At 51.1% G+C, this 18225-nt stretch overlaps 1 protein-coding gene across 16 annotated transcripts in view; it reads left to right on the forward strand.

Annotated features, from left to right (window-relative positions):
* The window catches only part of Zmynd8 (zinc finger MYND-type containing 8), a 95189-nt gene that overhangs the window by 23199 nt on the left and 53765 nt on the right, over window positions 1-18225 (forward strand). For 13 of the 16 annotated variants that reach the window (XR_009591577.1, XM_021638054.2, XM_021638019.2 and 10 more), the window contains 2 exons: window positions 9036-9184; window positions 14806-15024. Coding sequence is in view for 15 of the 16 variants with exons in the window: in XM_021638054.2 (XP_021493729.1) it covers window positions 9036-9184; window positions 14806-15024 (368 nt within the window). In the remaining variant the exon portion in view is untranslated. Of the gene's footprint in view, window positions 1-1102; window positions 1973-9035; window positions 9185-14805; window positions 15025-15067; window positions 16359-18225 lie in introns of those variants that run through there. The other 3 variants (XM_021638081.2, XM_021638028.2, XM_060382825.1) reach the window with 3 other exon arrangements.

An 18225-nucleotide genomic window follows, 5' to 3' on the forward strand; every position in this document is an offset into this window, starting at 1 on the left:
GTCTCTGGATTCTTGTCAAGTTTATCTTGAAACTCCTTTTGAGAACCACTGCCTTACGCCGCTCTGGACACCTGAGCCCTTTGAAAATGGCACCTAATTGGCGATGTCTCTTTCCCTTACCGGCTTCTTGTACTCCATGCTGAGGCTGCAAATGTTGCCAGCTTTGCCATGGGAGTGTTTCATACAGTCACCACAGTCCAAAGGCTGGGGAGGTGTCCTAGTGGGTAAAGTATGTGTCACACAAGTAGGAGGGCTTGAGTTGGATTCTCAGAACTTGCCAGAGCCGTTTGTGGGAGAAGGAGGCTGTGACTGGTGTTCCTGCTGTGAGAGGGGAAGTTGGTGTATGTGTGTGTGTGGTGATGCCACAGGAGAACCTTGAAGCCTGGGAGCCAGGCAGCTTGACACACACAGTAACAAACAAGAGACCTAGCCTCAGACAAGTGGAAGATGAGATTTACACACACACACAGACACACACACGCTCCTCCAGGCTGCAGACCGGGTGTGCGTGTGTGTGTGGGGTTGGGGGAGTTGTCCCTTCGACCCCCTGTTTTGCACTCCTGACCTATCCAGGAGGATTTCCTGCCTGCCCTTACCCGCTGGATTCCTGCGGTCCATTGTCTGGCTGCGTCTCCCTGCTGCTTCCTGTGTTTGGCCGCTCTGAGCCGTGCTGCAGGGCCGTCCCTACACCCTGAGGGCCCTACGGATGTTAAGCGTCCCCCTGACCAGGGTAATCTGGGCTGACATTCTGCATCTAAAGTCAGCAGCCTGCCCAGAAGAGCATGGCAAGCTGCCTGGAAGGCCTGTCCCTTTCCCCTTGCTTTCTGGCATTTTCTCTGTCCACCTCAGGCTGACTTTTGGAGGCTGAACCCTCCTGTGCTTGTGGGGAGTATGGTCTGGTTCCCAGCAGCCCCTCTTCCTTCATCTGCCCCCTTTTCTGAGGTACCTTTATCCCCCCCCCTTTTTTTTGGTCTCCCAACCCACTTCTGAGCTTCAGCGGCTGAGTAGTCAGTCTTTTGTGTCTCAATAGGCTGCAGTCCCCCACTGCAGCCTGGAAGCCACAGGCGGGGCCCAACTCCGGGGAGGGATGAATGTGCCTGGAACTAACCTCAGAAGCTGCTCCGGAGTCAGCAGTGTTGGGAGAGCCAAAGGAAGGACGTAGCTGGGAATCCATGCTGGAGTCAGCCATAGGACCAGAGGGTCTGGGTGGGGTACAGTACCGACTCTGCCTTTCCCGCTGTTGGAAAGAGCCTGGCATTCCCCAGCCAGAGAAAGCGCCAATGTCCTGCAGCCGAGGAGGAGGAAGAAGACCCAGGCTACAGCCACTGTTCTGGTGGTTGAGGGCTACACACAGTTTGTTTTGTCCGCCTCTTTTTTCCTGGATGGTAGCTACTCCTGTCCTGCATGGTCCTTTTGATGGTTTGTTTCTCGCATATCGACTTGGTGCCTAGAGAGGACGGAGGGCACCGTGTCTGCTGGCTTCTTCTATGGCTGGAGGAGCGTCACAACGAAAGGGAGATGGAAACACTTAATAAAAAATATTAAGGACTTGTTCAAAATGCAAATCACCTCCCTTCTCCCACAGACAACCCTGTCCTCAGAACCACAGCGGTTGTGTGTTTGTGCACGTCTGCCATAATAGATGGCTCTTGGGTGCAGTGCGTGGACCACTTCCTGCACAGCCACGCTGCTGTTGAGGGTGATGAATTAGATCCAAAGCCTGTGGACACTAGGCCACGCTCCGCCTGCCCTATTGCAAAGGTGTCCTTGTGCTGCTGGGCGATCTAATGCGTCTAAGACCAGAGCTGGCCTGGTAAGTGGTGACTCTCAGCTTGTGCTCTCTGCTTCCTCCTCCCCCTGGGAGAGGCCGCCGAGGAGCCGGAAGCAGGAATGTCTGCCGGGAGCCTGCCTCTGTCCTCTTTTGGAATGGAGGGGCCAGGCTCCCTGACCTACCAAGCTGCTTCTATGGCAGGTAAGTGCCCTCCCCCCATGCCATCTGACCCTCGTTTGCTGCTGTGGAAGCCTCCAAGTGAAATGACATTTTCCCCCAAGCCGAGCGTGACCTCTGTCCCTTTTCCACCCTCTTCTTGTTTCTGGGTGAGAAGCTGCTAGGCCTGCTTCCTGTAGAGGCTGACTGGCTACAGTGCTGGCAGGCCCATACAGGCTGATCCTGAGGCCTTGTGAGAGTGAGGGGTCATCCAGGGAGTTCTTGCTATGCCCAAGGGCCCCCAACCTCAACAATCTTTGCTAGAGGGATGGTTTTGTCTCTGTCCCCACCCTTGCATGTTTTCTTTCTTTTTGCCAGGAGGAAGTTCTGGGCTTTTGTGTCTTTATGATGTAATTACCCAGTGGTGAGCGCCAGGGATTCCTAGGGAGGGAGGCCTTTTTGGGTACCTGCTCTCTGTCTTTGGGATTAGCTCTGGAAATGATTAACGAGGGGCCCAGCCTTGCCACTTGTGGGAGAGCAGGCCCCAGGTGGTCCTGTTTGAAGCAGGCAGAGTTGAGGCTGGTATTTCCTGGGAGTGCTGGGTCCTGGGAGCAGGCACTTGGTGCTCCAGCTGCTCCTGACCCAGAGGCCTCAGCATTGTCCATGATCTCGCCTGTGTGTGCGGAGTGATTGAAGTCACGTACAGGGCTCATTTTGCCTTCCACTTGACAGAGCCGGCGTTTTCCATTACTTTGAACCTGTGGGATTGATTTAGGACCGGGGGGCTCTTTGGAAGAAAGCTTGCTGCTTTTAGACTGGGAAGTGGAGGGGGTGGGGAGGACTGAGAGGAGGAAAGAGCAGGCCTTGTTTCTTAAAAAAGAAGTGGAGAGATGACTCATCTGTCTATGAGTCGGTGCTAGGAATTGAACCTGGATCCTCTGGAAGAGCAGCAAATACTTTAACCACTGAGCTATCTCTCTTACCATTCCCCCCCCCCAAAAAAAGTTGTTAATTGGCGTGGGGCCAGCCATGTGTTTTCACCTCTGTCCCATGGCTTTGCACCTGAGCACCAGTGGGCTTGCTCTCTGCATTATTAAGGAAATTCAATACCCACAAAAACACGCAGAGCCCCCAGCTTCTAAGTGGCAGCCCCTTTCCCCAGGGATAAAGGACTCCCTGTGAAATGTGTCCCTGCGAAGTCTCTGGAGTGCCTGGAGTGCTCTGACTCAGGCCCTGGGTGTGGGTGTGGGAGGTGCTTGGTACAGCAAGTTGTCAGGCCTGGGGGTGGGGGGGGAGGTAGAGGTGGGGGTGGGGTTCAGGAGTCTCAGCCTGAGAAGGTAAGAGGTTAGGCGCTCCCAGAGACTGCCTTTGAGGGAATGGCTTTATTTGGGAGACTCTGTTGGGCTCTTCCTGCCCCCATACCTCCACCTGCAGTTGAAAAGCAAAAACAGGTGGTGAATGTTGGAGCCCTTGGACCCCAATCCGTAGGCCTCCCTTCATTCCCAGATGGGGACTGTACCCTTCTGGTGCAAAGGACTTATCCCATAGTAGCCTGGAATATTGTTTTTTGGAGTCACATTACTGCCTGGGTTCAAATCCTGGCTCCATGGTAACAGCTGTGCCATCCTGGGCAAGTGGGAAAGAAATTTGAGGTAGTTTGAATAGTTCCTCGCTTGTAGCCAAGGCTCTCTCGAAGGGAGGTGTCCCCAAAGTCAGAGGACATGCAGGAACCGCCGAGCATGATTATTTCTGGTGGCTCATAAGACATGAGCTCTGGAAGGATTACATCACCCGCTTTAGCTCTTAATGCCCGGGAGACCTCTTACTGAGCCTTCAGGGAAATGTCACAAAGAGGGGAAGCTTCTGGTGCCTGCTCCACTCCAGGCCGCCATCTCCTCCAAGGCAGGCCTGCTCCCTCGCCCGTGTTAACACATTCAGAGCCAGACTTATTTTGTTGAGGTGGAATGGCGGCAGGGGGTTGGCGCAGGGCCAGGGTAGTGGAATCCTGCTAGTCTAGGAAAGGTGGAAGGAAAAAAAAAAATTAAACCAAAACAAAACAAAGCCCTCTCAGATGCAAGGTGAACCATTTCTCATTGAGATAGCGGGTGGTGGATGTTTGTCATTATTCCAGATTTATAGATGAGATACGTATGCTTAGCGATGTACTCTCCTCGGGATCAAATCGTTAGAGGAGTGAAAATCTGACTCAGCTTTCTGGAAAAGGTCCTTATGGTGACTTCATTACCAGGAGGACAGCTGGGTTTCTTTCCAGCATTGTACAGCCACCAGATGCCGGGTTCCCAATGGAGTGGGAGACATTTAAGCCGTGGGGCTGACCTGCCGTTTGGTTTTTCTGAAGTGTGATAAATTCAGCGGTATCTCCTAATTTTTCTCGATAAGAGTCTTTGTGGAAAGCCTTATGCGGACACTGCTGAGGTTGTAGCTCATGGATACGGAGGCTGGGCAGGGAGAGTCACTTTGATTGTAACAGCAACTACAGTTAAGGTGATTTGAGACAGGTTCTAACTGTGCAGCCCTGGTTGGTTGGAATTCATGTATAGACCAGGTTAGCCTTGAACTCAGAGATCTGTCTCTCCCTACCTTTGAGCGCTGGGATTAAAGGTGTGCACCACCACGCCCAGTTTGAAGGTTTTATGTTGTCCTGAGACAAGGTTTGGAACACTCAGACCCAGTCAGCTGTGGAACAGACCCATATTCTCAGTGTCCCCTTTCGTTTCCTAGTAGGCTGAAGCGAAACTCCATTGTCAGAAATAGGTTGCTTACAAGAATATTACTTTCCTGGTGATCTTCCCCCTCCCCATGAAAATATTTTAAAGTTCAAAGAAAGATTATTTTACAATTCTCCTGCTTGGTAGACACCTCCCTGTCATTTAGTTCTGTGTGTGAACACTTGCACAGTCTCGGAATACAGGCTACCCCAAACTCCATGTTCCAATGTAGAAGCAGTTTCATGGTGTGTGTGTGTGTGTGTGTGTGTGTTAAATAGTTTTTCAGAACAGAGAAAGTCATAAATAGAGGCAATTTAGAAGATGTTGGGGGGTACAGCCAAGAGGCGGTACAGAGGGATGGGGGAAGCTTTTCTGAGGGCCTCAGCTGCTCTCTGATGACATTCTTCACTCTGAGGTTGGTCGAAGCTGCTGGTGCCATGTTAATAGATTGCAAAAGGTTTTTAATCTGCCAGTCATCACCTGGCGTCAGTTCTGACAAAGTGAAATGGTGTGAACTGGCCCAGGGTAAGACAGGTCCGTCGGTGGGCCTGCACCATTCCGACCTGCAGTTCCAACCAGTCTGTCTCTACGCACACAGCTTCTTTCAGAGACTCTTGCTCACATGGACCCCGGTGAGCAGCCCCAGAGCTGGTACTCAGGGAACAACCCCTGGAGCTGATTTTGCTCCTTCTACCCTGTGGATCCACGGATGGAACTCAGGTTTTTCTGCTTGGCAGCAAGTGCCTTTATTTGGCCCCAACTCTGTTGTCTTTAGGACATCTCAGTGAAGGTGAAGTTGGCTCCCCCTCCGCCCCAATCCTGGAAACTATGTGGGTGTGGGTGTGTGTGTGTGTGTGTGTGTGGGTGTGTATGGAGTGGTGGCATGTCTTTCCTGGATATCCGAGGTGTTCAGGTGGAGCCCAGCACGGATTCCTGGCTCCCATTTCTCTCTTTCCCACAGTGCAGATGAATCCCCTGGAGGCAAAGAGCCTTGCTCGGCAGCCTTTCCATGTAATCATGGAGTTTCATTAGTAGCCCAACCCAGGGATTTCATATATGTGTGAGTCTCAGACCCCCAGCATGTGTGTGCGCTGTGGCATCTCTAATTTACAGGTCCCAGCGAATCCTAAGGGCTGCTCATTCTGTGGATTCCAGGGGAGGCCCAACAATTTGCCTTTTTCTGGGGGCGGTGGGGTTGCACTTTCTAAGGTGCCGCTCATCATAAGAACTATAGCCCCCTCTGGGGTTCTGAGCAGGAAGGATCACAGGCTGCCAAAATCTGAGCTTAGCACAGCACAGGAGTCTGTGCTGCTCTGGGCTTCGGCGTGCTACACCCTTTCCTGATGGGCTGTTTTGTTGTTGCAGGCCTCGGGGTCCCTCAGTGGCTGAGAGCTGAAGCTGGGCTAAGCCACTCTGAGACACCCTAGATTCTGCCCCTTGTCTCCCATTGGCAAATTTTCTCCCAGCCTAACCGCTAGCACGGCCTTTGCTTGGTCAGTTCCTGGTTTGGACTGGCTGAAGGGTTCTTTCTTTTGAGCCATATCGTGAGAGCCCCCCAGTCACCCTCTCTGACACCTGGTAGTGGGGCGTATTAGATAGATCCGTGGAGAACACACCCCCAAATGCCTTCCTGAGGACTTGCAGCCCACAACGGCCCAGCCTCCCACTTTATCCATCTGTGACATCTATCTGGAGTCCCCCTGCCCCCCATTACTCATTATTGCCTTTTGCCTGCACCTGCTGCTTTTCATGTGAAATTGAGCTTTCTAAATCTCTTTCATTTCCCCTACTTTGATAAAGTCATCCGGGTACATGATTAATATAGTACACCGGGGTATATGCTGAAAAATAATCCCTTCCCACAGGCACTCCTCCTGAGGCACCCACCCATCCCCCACTTGGAGCCTGGCTGGACTCTGGTGCTCACCCTGGAGTGTTCTAGGTGTTTACATACCGGATTGCATCCTTTTAGGGAGGGGTGTGTTGGCCTCCTGACGGCACTGGGTGTGTTGTTTTGTAATTGGAACCAGGCTGGAGACTGGGACACGGACGCCATCAGTCCATGGAGAGACGGTGTCACTCTTGGTGCCGGGATGGGACCTGCAGCAGTTGGCTAAATGGCACCCTCAGTACCGCCTCATCAATCTTTCAGTGGGGGAAGGGTGGGGATTGTGTGTCACTCTGTTACCCAGCCTGGCCTGGAACTCACAGCAATCCTTCAGCCTCTGAAGTGCTGGAATTACAAGTGCCTGTGAAATATGCCTGTCTTTCTTACCCAAGGTGTGTGTGTGTGTGTGTATGGGATGTATGAGGTATGATCCATTTGTTGAAGTCAGAGGACAGCCTTGGGGGTCAGTTCTCTCTTTCCACCTTGTTTGATATTCTTTTGTTTGCCACATATGCAACAGTCTAGCTGGCTCATAGGCTTCTGGGGGTTCTCCTGCCTGCCTCATGTCCTGCGGAAGGAGCACTGGGGTTATTTCAGGCAGCCGTGGGCAACTTTACATGGTTTCTGGACTCAGATCCTCCGCTTGCCTGGCAAGCACTTCACCCACTTATCCTTCTCACTAACTTGCAACATTCTTCATTTTGAGACAGGGTTTCACTGGCCCAGAACTCACTGTGTCCACCAGGCTGGCCTCAGATGCACGGAGATCTGTCTGCCTCTGCCTCTTGGCTGTGTTCAGCATTTTTCTTTCATTTAAAAAAAAAGTGAACAAGCATTTTGCCACATGTGTGCAGTGTCTACAGAGGCAGAAGAAGGCATTGGATCCCCTGGAACTGGAGTTACAGATGGTTGTGTGACACCGTGTGTGTTGGGAATTGAACCCAAGTCCCCTGGAAGAGCAGCCAGGGCTCTTAACGCCTGAGCCATCTCTCCAGTCTGCACTCAGTATTCTTTTTCTTTTCTTTTCTTTGTTTTGTTTTTCAAGACAGGGTTTCTCTATGTAGACTTGGCTGTCCTAGACTCTCTTCGTAGACCAGGCTGGCCTTGAACTCACAGCCTCCCTGAATGCTGAGATTACAGGCGTGAGCCACTCCCTATGTCTGTTGTATGGCACCATGCATGGTGCCACTTCTGTTTGTGTTCACTGAGGTTGTGCCTAGTCATGGTGGGTGGGATAGGGCAAAGTTGAGGCTGGGCGTCCCCCCATCTGCTCTAGGCTCTTGATGCCCCTTCTTCTGGTCCTGTGGCTTCTGTTCCTCATGGTGTGAGGTGCAGTAGGGTGTGCCCTTGTCCCTAAGCTAACGGGCTCACCGTCGGGCAAGAACAGTCTGCGATTCTTCCTGAGGAAGAGCAGGCGGGTGGTGATGGAGAGAGGTGGGGGAATTGAACCAAGGACAGATAGATTGACAGAAGTGGGGTGGGAATCAGTGAGTGTCCTTCGGTGGAGGGTCTCAAGCAGGGTGTGGGTGGGGCGGGAGAACTTTCCTGTGGGAGGGGCTCCTAGCCGCTGGAATAGGAATGAGTGCTGCTGGCTCTGTTTCCTTGAAGTGTCTTCTGGGTGTCTTGATTCTGTTGGGCAGGATGTAGAGAAGTATTTCTTGGGTGTAAGAGCAACACCCCTGCCCGTGGGACCACTTCTTGTAACTTGATGTATCATTTTCTTGCTGTGACCAAATACCTGACAAGCAGCCAAAGGAAGGTAAGGTTTATTTTGGCTTCCATCTTGAGGGGACGTAGCCTGCCGTCTTAGGCGGCCTGGTGATAGGTGGTTTCACCCGTGGTGGTGGGAGCGTGCAGTTGGGCTTCTCGAAGCCACATCTCCTGGACAGAGTGGACAGGAAGCAGGACCTGGCTCAAAAGTGTCAAAGTTCAACCCTGGTGACCCATTTCCTCTGGAAGACGCTCCATCTCCTAAAAATACCACAGCTACAGCGTCACCAGCTGGTGGCCATGTGCTGAAATGTATGAGCCCATGGGGGATTTTTCACATTCAGGCCATGGCCATGGCCTTGTCACCAGGGCCGTGGTAGGAGTTGTTTAGTTATGAATGATGATATCTCCCCTATAAGGATAGGTGATTGCTACATCGCTGTGGCAGGTGCCATTGGGGGCTGTGGGCCTCGCTCTGCTTTTTGTTGGCATTTTTATTTTTGTTTGTTTTTCGGGGAGAAGCCAGAAATTTAGGTGGTTTGAGGTTTCTCTTTTTTTGTGTGTGTGTACTGGGCACCGAGTTAAGAGTCCACATAAATGCTGTATGGGCTGAAGAAAGACAGGCTGTCCTGAAGGAGACAGGTCTAGAAAAGCAAACACTGGCGTGTCACTCGGAGCTTGGGGGCAGAGTCATGGTGACTGTGTCACCTTCACGCCCTCTCCGAGTGACCCAGGCCTCCTTGACAGCGTTTCAAACATGGTTCCTCTGTGTCTCTTTCAGATCCTGGCTCTGTGGAGAGAACGGCCCAGAAACGGAAGTTCCCCAGCCCTCCACATTCCTCCAATGGCCATTCGCCCCAAGACTCATCCACAAGCCCCATAAAAAAGAAAAAGAAACCCGGCTTATTGAACAGCAGCAATAAGGAGCAGGTAAACGAGTCCCTGCCAAGCAGCTTCCGTTCCGGTGGGATGGAGACCAGGTGGCAGCAGCAGCTTGGGCTCTCAGCCTTGGTGCAGCCCGCTGCCTGGTACTAGCTGTTGTTTAATGAAAGGCAGCTCAGAGGGGGCCTGTTGCAAGAATTCTCAGGGGGTTTTCAGATCAGTTTTAAGGACAAAGGACAGAGCTGAGAGCCAGGTTGGGGTGGGGGCTGCATATCCTTGGGTTAGCTTTTCGTGGTCTCAGGGTTTTCCTTACCTCTGAGCTAAGACGGCTGCCTGAGGGGACTGCGTGGCCGAGACCGTTTTCTCATCTGTAAAATGAAGGTCAGTGGGAAGAGACACTGCCCAATTCAGCTTTGGTCGCGTGTCACCGAACCTTCTCTCTGCTCACAGACCCACCCTCCCAGCAGCCAGCATCGTCAGCTATGTGCAGAAGGCTGTTCCGCTTGGATTTTTGTCTAACGAGTCTTTTAGCCTTACATTCTCTGATGCAGGCTAGGTAGTCTTTGGATGTGAGGCCTGTGAATGGACTGGGCAGGATGTCCCCTCTGTGACTGTGAGGTCAGTTTTGCCGTTGTCTGCAGTGACGGTTCTTTCATCCATTCTGTGCTTTATCAAGGGCTCCAGGGAGTGAGGGTTGAATTAAGCAAGACTGCCGCTTTTATGGGCAGAGGTCTTGCAATGGTTAAATGCCTAAGGTTTCGTGTATATGTTTCTGAGCACAAATCTATTTTCACTCAAAATTATATAGCGAGTGGCGAGCTCAGCCTTGGCTCTATGGCTCTGGGCAAGTTAACCTCTTGTGTACCGTTAGCTTTCTCTTTCACAAGATGAGGATGGTGGTACTGCTTGGTCCAGCGGGTGTTGTGAGTGCTAATTGAGCTCCATTAATTAATTACTGATGCAGACAGTGGTGACACAATTTGAGAAGGAAGCCTGACTCTAGCAATCTTTTTCTTCTGAGTGGGAGACTCACTGTGTCCTCCTGGGTGGCCTGGGACTCAGGCTGTAGCCATCTTAAAATCTTGGCACACAACAGAACCCCCCAGAATCTGAAAAAAGCATTGTAGATCTGCACTGTCTGGCGTGGAATTCACAGCCACGTGTGGCTGTCTTGGTCAAGAATGAGAACTGAGGCTTTCATTTCATTTCATTTCAAGTGAAGTGGCTGCCTGTGACCCTATGTTAGGTAGCACAGATGAAGTCTAGACAGCACCGAAGGGTTGGCACCGTCTCTGGTAAAGGGAAGCTCAGAGGTGTTCCCTCCTCAGGGTCTCAGGGCAGGTGGGGGGGTTAGCTTTGCTTGTCTAGCTGTTGACATCTGGCTCCTGTCCCCTGGCAGTCATCATAGCTAGTAGCAATGAAGACTCAAAAAGAAACCCAGGGGCTCTGGGTATGGCTCATTTTGTGACATACTGCTCTTGCAAGTATGAGGACCTGGCCTGAATTTGAGAGACCCTAGGACCTATGTAAAAAATATTTACATAAAGTGTTTGCTGGTAACCCCAGTGCAGGGGAGGTGTCTGTAGGAGGCCAGGCTAGCCTACTGAGTGAATTCCAGGCTGGTGAGAGACTGTCTCGAAGGAAGTGGAGGGCCCTCCTAAGGATGACACCTGAGATTGTCATTGTCTCCTCTGGCCTCACACAGAGGTACCCATACATGTCCTTGGGTGCCTGGGAATTGGCCATCTTCCTCTTAGTGGCTACATGTGAACATTTTCTGTCCTCCCTTCTTTACCCACACGATAAGGCAGTTTCTGAGTGAAGTTGTGGCTGTCTACCTGCTATCCCAGTACCTGGGGAGGCCGAGGTGGAGTATCAGGGTTCAAGGCTAGCCTAGCTCCATAAGTTAGAGGCCAAACTAGGCTTCACAGTGAGTTAGCAGCCAGCCTGTGCTAGCTACCTAGCAAGGCCTAGTCTTGTACAAACAAAAAGCAAACGCAACGGTCGCAACCTGTCTCTGAACTCACCTGTTCAGCCTCGTGCTCATGGCGGTTGTTTGTCACCCTGTGTCGCCTGTCTTATCAGTGGCCTCAGGTTAGTGTTAGTGTCAGTGCCGTGCATTGCTGTTGTTCAGGGTTTGACAAGAGGGCGGGACGCCATGGCTTCAGAAAACATTATGGAAACAGCAGGGTGAGGGTGAGGAGACAGAGGGCCTGAGCTTGCCTCTGGGGACCTGTTGTCAGTGGTGGCTGCAGCAGCACCCGGCTCCCAGTGTCTGGGACACTCACTGTATGACCGAGCTACTGGCATTCTTTTCAAGAGGGCTTTGGTTTAACACTGTCTAAGGTTGATTGACAGGTAGATTAGCCTCACCAGGCAAAGACACATGAGCCTTGCCTCCTGGCTCCTTGGTTATTTCTAGCATATGGCACTTACAGGAAGGGACAGTTTTCATGCACTCTCTCAAAGGGCTCACAAACATTTATTCCTTTTGAGATAGAATCTCACTATGTAGCTCTGGCTGGCTTGGAACTTGTTATGTAGACCAGGCTGGCTTTAGGCTCACAGAGATCCCCCAGCCTCTGTCTCTAGAGTGCTAGGATCAGAAGGTGTGTGCCTCCACACCTGGCTTTTGAAAAATAGATTTATCCATTAGTTTTTTTAATTGTGTTATGCATGTTTGCTTGCCTGAGTTTGTGTGCATCGAGTGTGTGCAGGAGCCCTTGGACGTCAGATTTGGTGGGATAGGAGTTCGAGGAGGTTGTGGGCAGGCGTGTAGGCGTTGGAAACTGTGTCTTGACCTTGCTACTTGCTATCACTAAAGATTTACTTATTTTTGGTTTATCTGTATGAGATCTGCCTGCATATATGTAGATGGCCTCTTGTATGTAGTGCCCACAGAGGCCAGAAGAAGGAGTGAGGTCCCCTGGAACTGGAGTTAAAATTGTGAGCTGTGGGTACTGGGAATCGGACCCAGGTACTCTGAGTAGCAAGTGCTCTTGACCGCTGAGCTATCTCTCCAGCCCCTCGCTTATTATTCTCATAGAATACTGAATAGAAAACATTTGCCAGCTCCGGCGCAGATGAAAACATCCCTGGAGTGAGTGAATAGGTCTTTTCCATTTTCTTGTTGAGCCGACCTGGGGCAGGAGCCAGGGAATAAAAACATTTTACTCTGTAACCTGCAATTATCCCCTAGTTGCACAGGCTGCAGCCTGTGCACTTTGCTGTAAGGCCAGTTACGTACTTTCAGACGCGTGGGAGAGAGAGAGATCAGAATCCATTTTACCTGAAATCGTTGGCTTTTCTTTTAAAAACTTCTGCATTTGTTTTCGTGGTATTTGTGTGAGTGTGTGTGTGTGTGTGTGTGTGTGTGTGTTTAACAGAAAACAGAAGCCATAAGGGGAGGATGTGATTGACAGGGTCCCTGAAGAGAGCAGAATCACCTGTTGTCCCATTGGTCCCGAAGACACCCAGTTGGGGTGAGGCAGAGGTAGAGCCTGGGGGAAACTTCCGAGCGATCAAAGGAAGAAAAGCAGCAGCAGAAAGCCCAGCTGGGCCCCGGTGTCCTGAGTTTTGGCTTGACTCTTTTGTTATTGAGATGGCATATTGTTAAATTACAAGGCTGCCTTGAACTTGCATGCCACCGTATGTTTGAAAAAACGTACCATTTAAAGAATATCCCAACAATGATATTCCTCCCTGGAAATGGAGGGAGGCTTAGACTATCTAAGCCCCTAGAGTTGAACAGGGAAACAACTGGCGATTCGGGAAGATGGAGCTTTTTACTTAGAAGGGAGATTTAGAAAGACTGATTGCAAAAAGCTCCCAAGGCACTCTCTGAAAGAGTACGGGGGAACCAGACGTCTGCAGACTTCTCCTGAAGTGCAGGGAAGAACCTGGGGTGCCCATATCTCTGAGACCTTTGTCACCCTGGAAGCTCTAGCCATTCAGATAGAGACATGGGGTGGGGCTGTGTGGGTAAGCCTTCTCTTAGACTTTGTAAAGTTCTGGGCTAATCCCCAGGGGCTGAGGGGAAAAAGCAGTAATGGACACAAACACACAAATCCAGTTCTAATGAGAAGTCAGATTTTTAGTTAACAAAATGTTACAGCTGCTATCATATTAGGTCAGCATTAAAAAGGTTGAAGCGTGTCAGTGTAAGTAAGAGCAAGAGTCACTTAGAAAATGTAATAGGAGGACCCTTTGTTCGTTTCATTTCTCTCTTTTTTTAAAAAAAAATAATTTGTTTTATTTTATGTATGTTGGTGTTCTGCCTGCATGTATGTCTGTGGGAGGGTGTCAGATCCTCTGAAACTGGAGTTACACACCATTGTGAGCTTGTATGTGGGTGCTGGGAATTGAACCTGGGTCCTTTAGAAGAGCAGCAGCCCTAACTGGTGAGCAGTCTTTCCAGTCCCCGACACTCTTTTACAATTAAAAACGAAGTATGTGTGTGAGATACACACACACACACACACACACACACACAGACGGGGAGGGGGAGGATGATAAGGTTTTCTCCTTCCTTCCCGTGGGTTCCAGGGATCAAGCTCGTTGCTTAGGCTGCCCTTGCCTGCTGTTCCATCTTGTCAGCCCTTGCTTTGTTTTTTTGGAGACAGTGTTCCCCCCGCCCCCCCCCCGCCCCAGGCTGGCCTCAAACCCACAGGCCCTTTGCCTCAGTTCCCAGGCTCTGGGATTACAGTCTGCTTTTGACAATATGTAGCCAGCATGAGATCTTGTCAGAGGAGAGAGTATTTTACAGACAGGGAGCTTGTATTATGTAAATGTGGCATCTACTCAGGATCCTTGGGTTTGATGCGAGGTCTCACGTACGTACGCCTGTGGTCACAGAGCTGTTACCAGGCCATCTGACAGTCAACACTGGGCTGCTCAGGGCAGCCTGTTCTGTGCTTGGCTTCGCTTTGCTCTCGTTCTAGAGACAGGTTTCCTGGTGCTGTCCCACAGGAAGATGTCTGGTCCCCATGAATTGGCTTGCCCTCTTCCTCTTTCAGTCGTTGTTGTTTCTGATTAAGTGACCAGGCTTCCTGGCGGATGTGAACACCCCAGTCCGAGAGTCATGGCTTTGGGGAGCCTCTTGGAGGTACTTTCTGCCTTGGAGATAGACTTAAATAAATGGAGGATAATTTTGTGTGAATCAAACCTAATTGCTTCTACCCTCCAAATATTTGCTGTTTAAAGCACGCCAGGGAAGATAGCCAAACTTGCCTTCGCTTCGTAAATTTGGATCAACGCATGTCAGGCTCCCACAGTTCCTGCAAGTTAATACCGATACGTTGGGATTGTTAACTCCAACTCCATTTTACAGATGAGAAAATCAAGGCCGGGAGGTGGGGGGGACATGGCCCAGGTCACGCAGCTGGTTAATGGTGGGGGGCGGTGTTAAACTGCATTCGGGCTTGCTCAGGCCGGCTAGTCACTAACTCTCCAGTGCTGGCTTTCAGTGCTTGGCACGGCCTTTAACCCAGAGGCAAGTGGCTTTGCAGCCACTGCCCTGCGTAGTTGGGGGATGGGGATGGCCTGGTGGTCTAGTGGGTTCGTGAGGCGTGTGATTGTCGGTATGTTGTTCTTGATGTTCTTGTGCAAATTACCGCTAAGAAACCACCCGTGTTTTGAAACCCCATTTGTCTTTCTTGCCTACATTTCAGTCAGAGCTAAGACATGGTCCGTTTTACTATGTGAAGCAGCCACTCACCACAGACCCTGTTGATGTTGCACCGCAGGACGGGAGGAATGACTTCTATTGCTGGGTTTGTCACCGGGAAGGACAAGTCCTCTGCTGTGAGCTCTGTCCCCGGGTTTATCACGCTAAGTGTCTGAGACTGACATCGGAACCAGAGGGGGACTGGTTTTGTCCTGAATGTGAGGTTAGTTCCCGATGAATGAGTTCATTACCTGCCTCATTTCCTCTCCTTTCTCTTTTCTTCCTTTTATTTTTTCAAAATTTCCAATAACCCAAATAGAGGGAAAGAGAAATGTCTTGCCTCCTGCCTGCTCTACCCTGGCCGCCCCCTCTGGGGACCCGCCCCTGCGCTGGCTGCAGTGGGGCAGCTCCTGGAAAGACATGTCGCCTTGCCTGTCCCCGCTTCTTCACGAGCCTTGGGAACGCTTTGAGACCCACCGCTGCGCGTCTGCTGCTTCTGCTGAGAGTGCCTTGGAAGGGACCTTGTAGATCTGTAATGGCTGATGCCTGTTGAAAAGATGCTGTTCCGTTTCCTTCCCTCCTCCGGCCCTGACTTGACAGTAGCCCGGCTGGAAAAGCCCGCTCTGCTGTGTGTGTGTTCCACGTGGTGACCGTCTCGTGATTTCTTTCACACAACGAGTATTTCTCCAGTGCCTGTTAGGTATCTGGGATTCAGCAGCACAAGCGACAGAGGGGATGACCTTTTATTCTTACTGTTTTTCTTTTGGGCAAGAGAGGACACAACCGGAAAGTAACTTGTAGTAGAAGGTGGAAGAAAAGTAGAGAAAATGGACAGAAGATGGGAAGAGGAAGTTGAGACAATGGTTGTCCCTCCCCTTTAAGAGCCCAGGCCTGGGAAGGTCACACTGAGATGAGGAGGACATCTGGGCAGAGGAAGCCGCAGGCTCAGGCCACGGGCACACAATCTAGGCTGGAGGCAGCCCACCCTGTCTCGTCGGCAGCTAACCCGCCATTGAGCCGAGCTCCATCTCCCACTGTGATGCTGTCTGCAGTGCTGAACGCAGGAGTGCCATCCATACACATCATTTCACATCTACCGTCTCTGGGATTCTGCCGTGCACTGGATTAGATCTTGAGGAAGCTTCCTGTGTCTGAGAGGGGAGCGTGGCCCAAATGTGGATGGGAGAGGAGCTCAACACAGGAAAATGCTCACGGGGCTTCTCTTGGGGGCCGAAGGGAGAATGAGAAGAAATGCGCGAGAAGAAATTAGACTTGAAAAGAAATGATTGTGACACTGGGGGGGATCTTCTGCCTCCGTCACAGCAAAAGTGGACTGACGGCTCCCCTGGGGTTACTCCAGACAGACTTGCGCAGTCTGTGCCGGCAGCTGTCTCCCTCTTCGTTCAGAGCTGGGCTCGCTTCCCCATAGTTTTGAGTCCTCGAGCCCTCACCACTTCCTGTCTTCCCTGTTGTCTGAGTCAGGCTGCCTTCTTTGCAAGTGATGTTGGCGATGGGAGCAGAGTGTATGACCGTTCCGTGTGGGAAGCAGCCGGTGAGGTAGGGCCGGCCCGCTCCTTTGCAGCCAGGCTTGCTATGTCACCGTTAACGATGATGGCTTCTCTTTGTCCCCCGGGCGGCACACACGGTGGCTGCTGGAGGCTTGGGTGTCCGGTGTGCATAGGTAACGATTTCCCCGAGGGAATGGCACATCCCCCTTTATCAAGCAGAAGGTTTTTTTTTTTTTTTTTTTTCCTCTCTAGTATCCTCCCACCAATTTGCCTTTCGGCTATTTGGTCAGCACTGCTTACCAATTCCCCTTGTTGAAAAAGCTTGTCTGGGAGGCTTTGTGTTGTGGTAACCAGTCCCTGCCAGGAAAGAGGGAGGAATAGAGATGGGATGGAGGGAAGGACAGGTGGCCGGGCGACTCCCGGTATGTAGACTCCGGATGTATAATACTCAGAAAGAAGCGGGACTCAAGCAAGCAGGTGTATTTACTGTGTGTTGAGATACAGGGCCCTCGGCCGTCTCCCTCCTCTCCCCTCCGGGGCCGGGGAATCGGAAAGACAGCTGAGAAGATGAAATGGGGTTGATTAGTGTGCGCAGTTGTCAGTTTCTGAGTGACTCTGTGTGGCCCTTTTCTTGATAAGCAAGCACACTGGGAGTTTGTTGGAAGGCCCCAAGGACGTGACAGATGGAAACTGATTCCAAATTAATTGGAGAAAACGTCTCATCTCTCCTCAGACGGGCCAGAAGAGTCCTGACATCTCAGGATTTGCTATTTTTGTTGTTGCTGCCGCATAATCCTCAGAGTCCCCGAGATCTGGTTCGAGGCTTTCGCAGCAGCCTGGTTACAGTTGCTTATCCGGGTTCTTTTCTTTGATAGGAATCTCCCTTATGAAATGACAGTTGTGAGCCTGGTATGGTGGCGCACACTTGTAAGCCCACTTGGGAGGCTGAGGCAGGAGAATTGAGAACTTGACACCAGCCTGGGCCACAAAGATCCTGTGTCCAAAGAGAAGGGGGAAGGGAGGGAGGGAGGAGGAAGAAAGGAAAAGGAGAAGAAAAAAAAAAAAGGTAAGGAATGGAAAAGAAAAAGAATAGCAAAGGCTGGAGTGGTGCATGCCTGTAATCCCAGCACTTGGGAGGCAGAGGTAGGTGGTTCTCTGTGAGTCTGAGGCCAGCCTGGTTGACATAGAGAGATGGTCGTAAAACAAGGAAAGGCAAAAGGAGAGGTTGCCCTCTTGCAAGATGTCCTTGGGCGAGGAGAATGGAGTTGTGTTTTTCATTGGCTGAGCCCTTCCCCTGATTCTAATCTAGGGTGCTCTATCTCTCTGTACCAGCAGCGTTTTTGAGAATGGCTGTGCCAGCCTCCTCAGCCCAGGGCCCCAGGAGGATGTGGATGGCAGTGGATGAGCACACTTCCTGTGTGGCAGCTCCCTCCATCCACTCTCTGTGACCTTTCCGTTTACATTAAAAAAAAAAAAAATCTTTTTTTCCCCCAAGACATGGTTTCTCTTTGTGTAGCCTTGGCTGTCCTGGAACTTCTCCTGTGGACCAGGCTGACCTCCAACTTAGAGATCTACCTTCCTCTGCCTTCCGAGTGCTGGGATTAAAAGCATGAGCCACCACCGCCCGGCTCACATTCAATTCTTCAGACCCAAAGGCTGCAGTGGTACCATTTTCCCAGGCCCCTGATCAGATCATGATGTCTTCATGTGCCTCAGTCATTTCCTGATACAGTGCATGTGGATTGGTGACTTAAGTCTTTGTCCCCGGATCCAGTACATGTTGGTCTGGTGGTCTGGAGACCTTTCCAAGGCCAATAGCTACTCTCATTTAGATGGGAATTGCTTTTCACGTGTGAGTGCATTAGCTGAAAAATAGAAGGAGAATAAATACATTGGCAGTAATGGCTTTTCCCCCC

This window comes from Meriones unguiculatus, chromosome 4 (genome assembly GCF_030254825.1).
Source record: "Meriones unguiculatus strain TT.TT164.6M chromosome 4, Bangor_MerUng_6.1, whole genome shotgun sequence".
NCBI classification, from domain to species: domain Eukaryota; kingdom Metazoa; phylum Chordata; class Mammalia; order Rodentia; family Muridae; genus Meriones; species Meriones unguiculatus.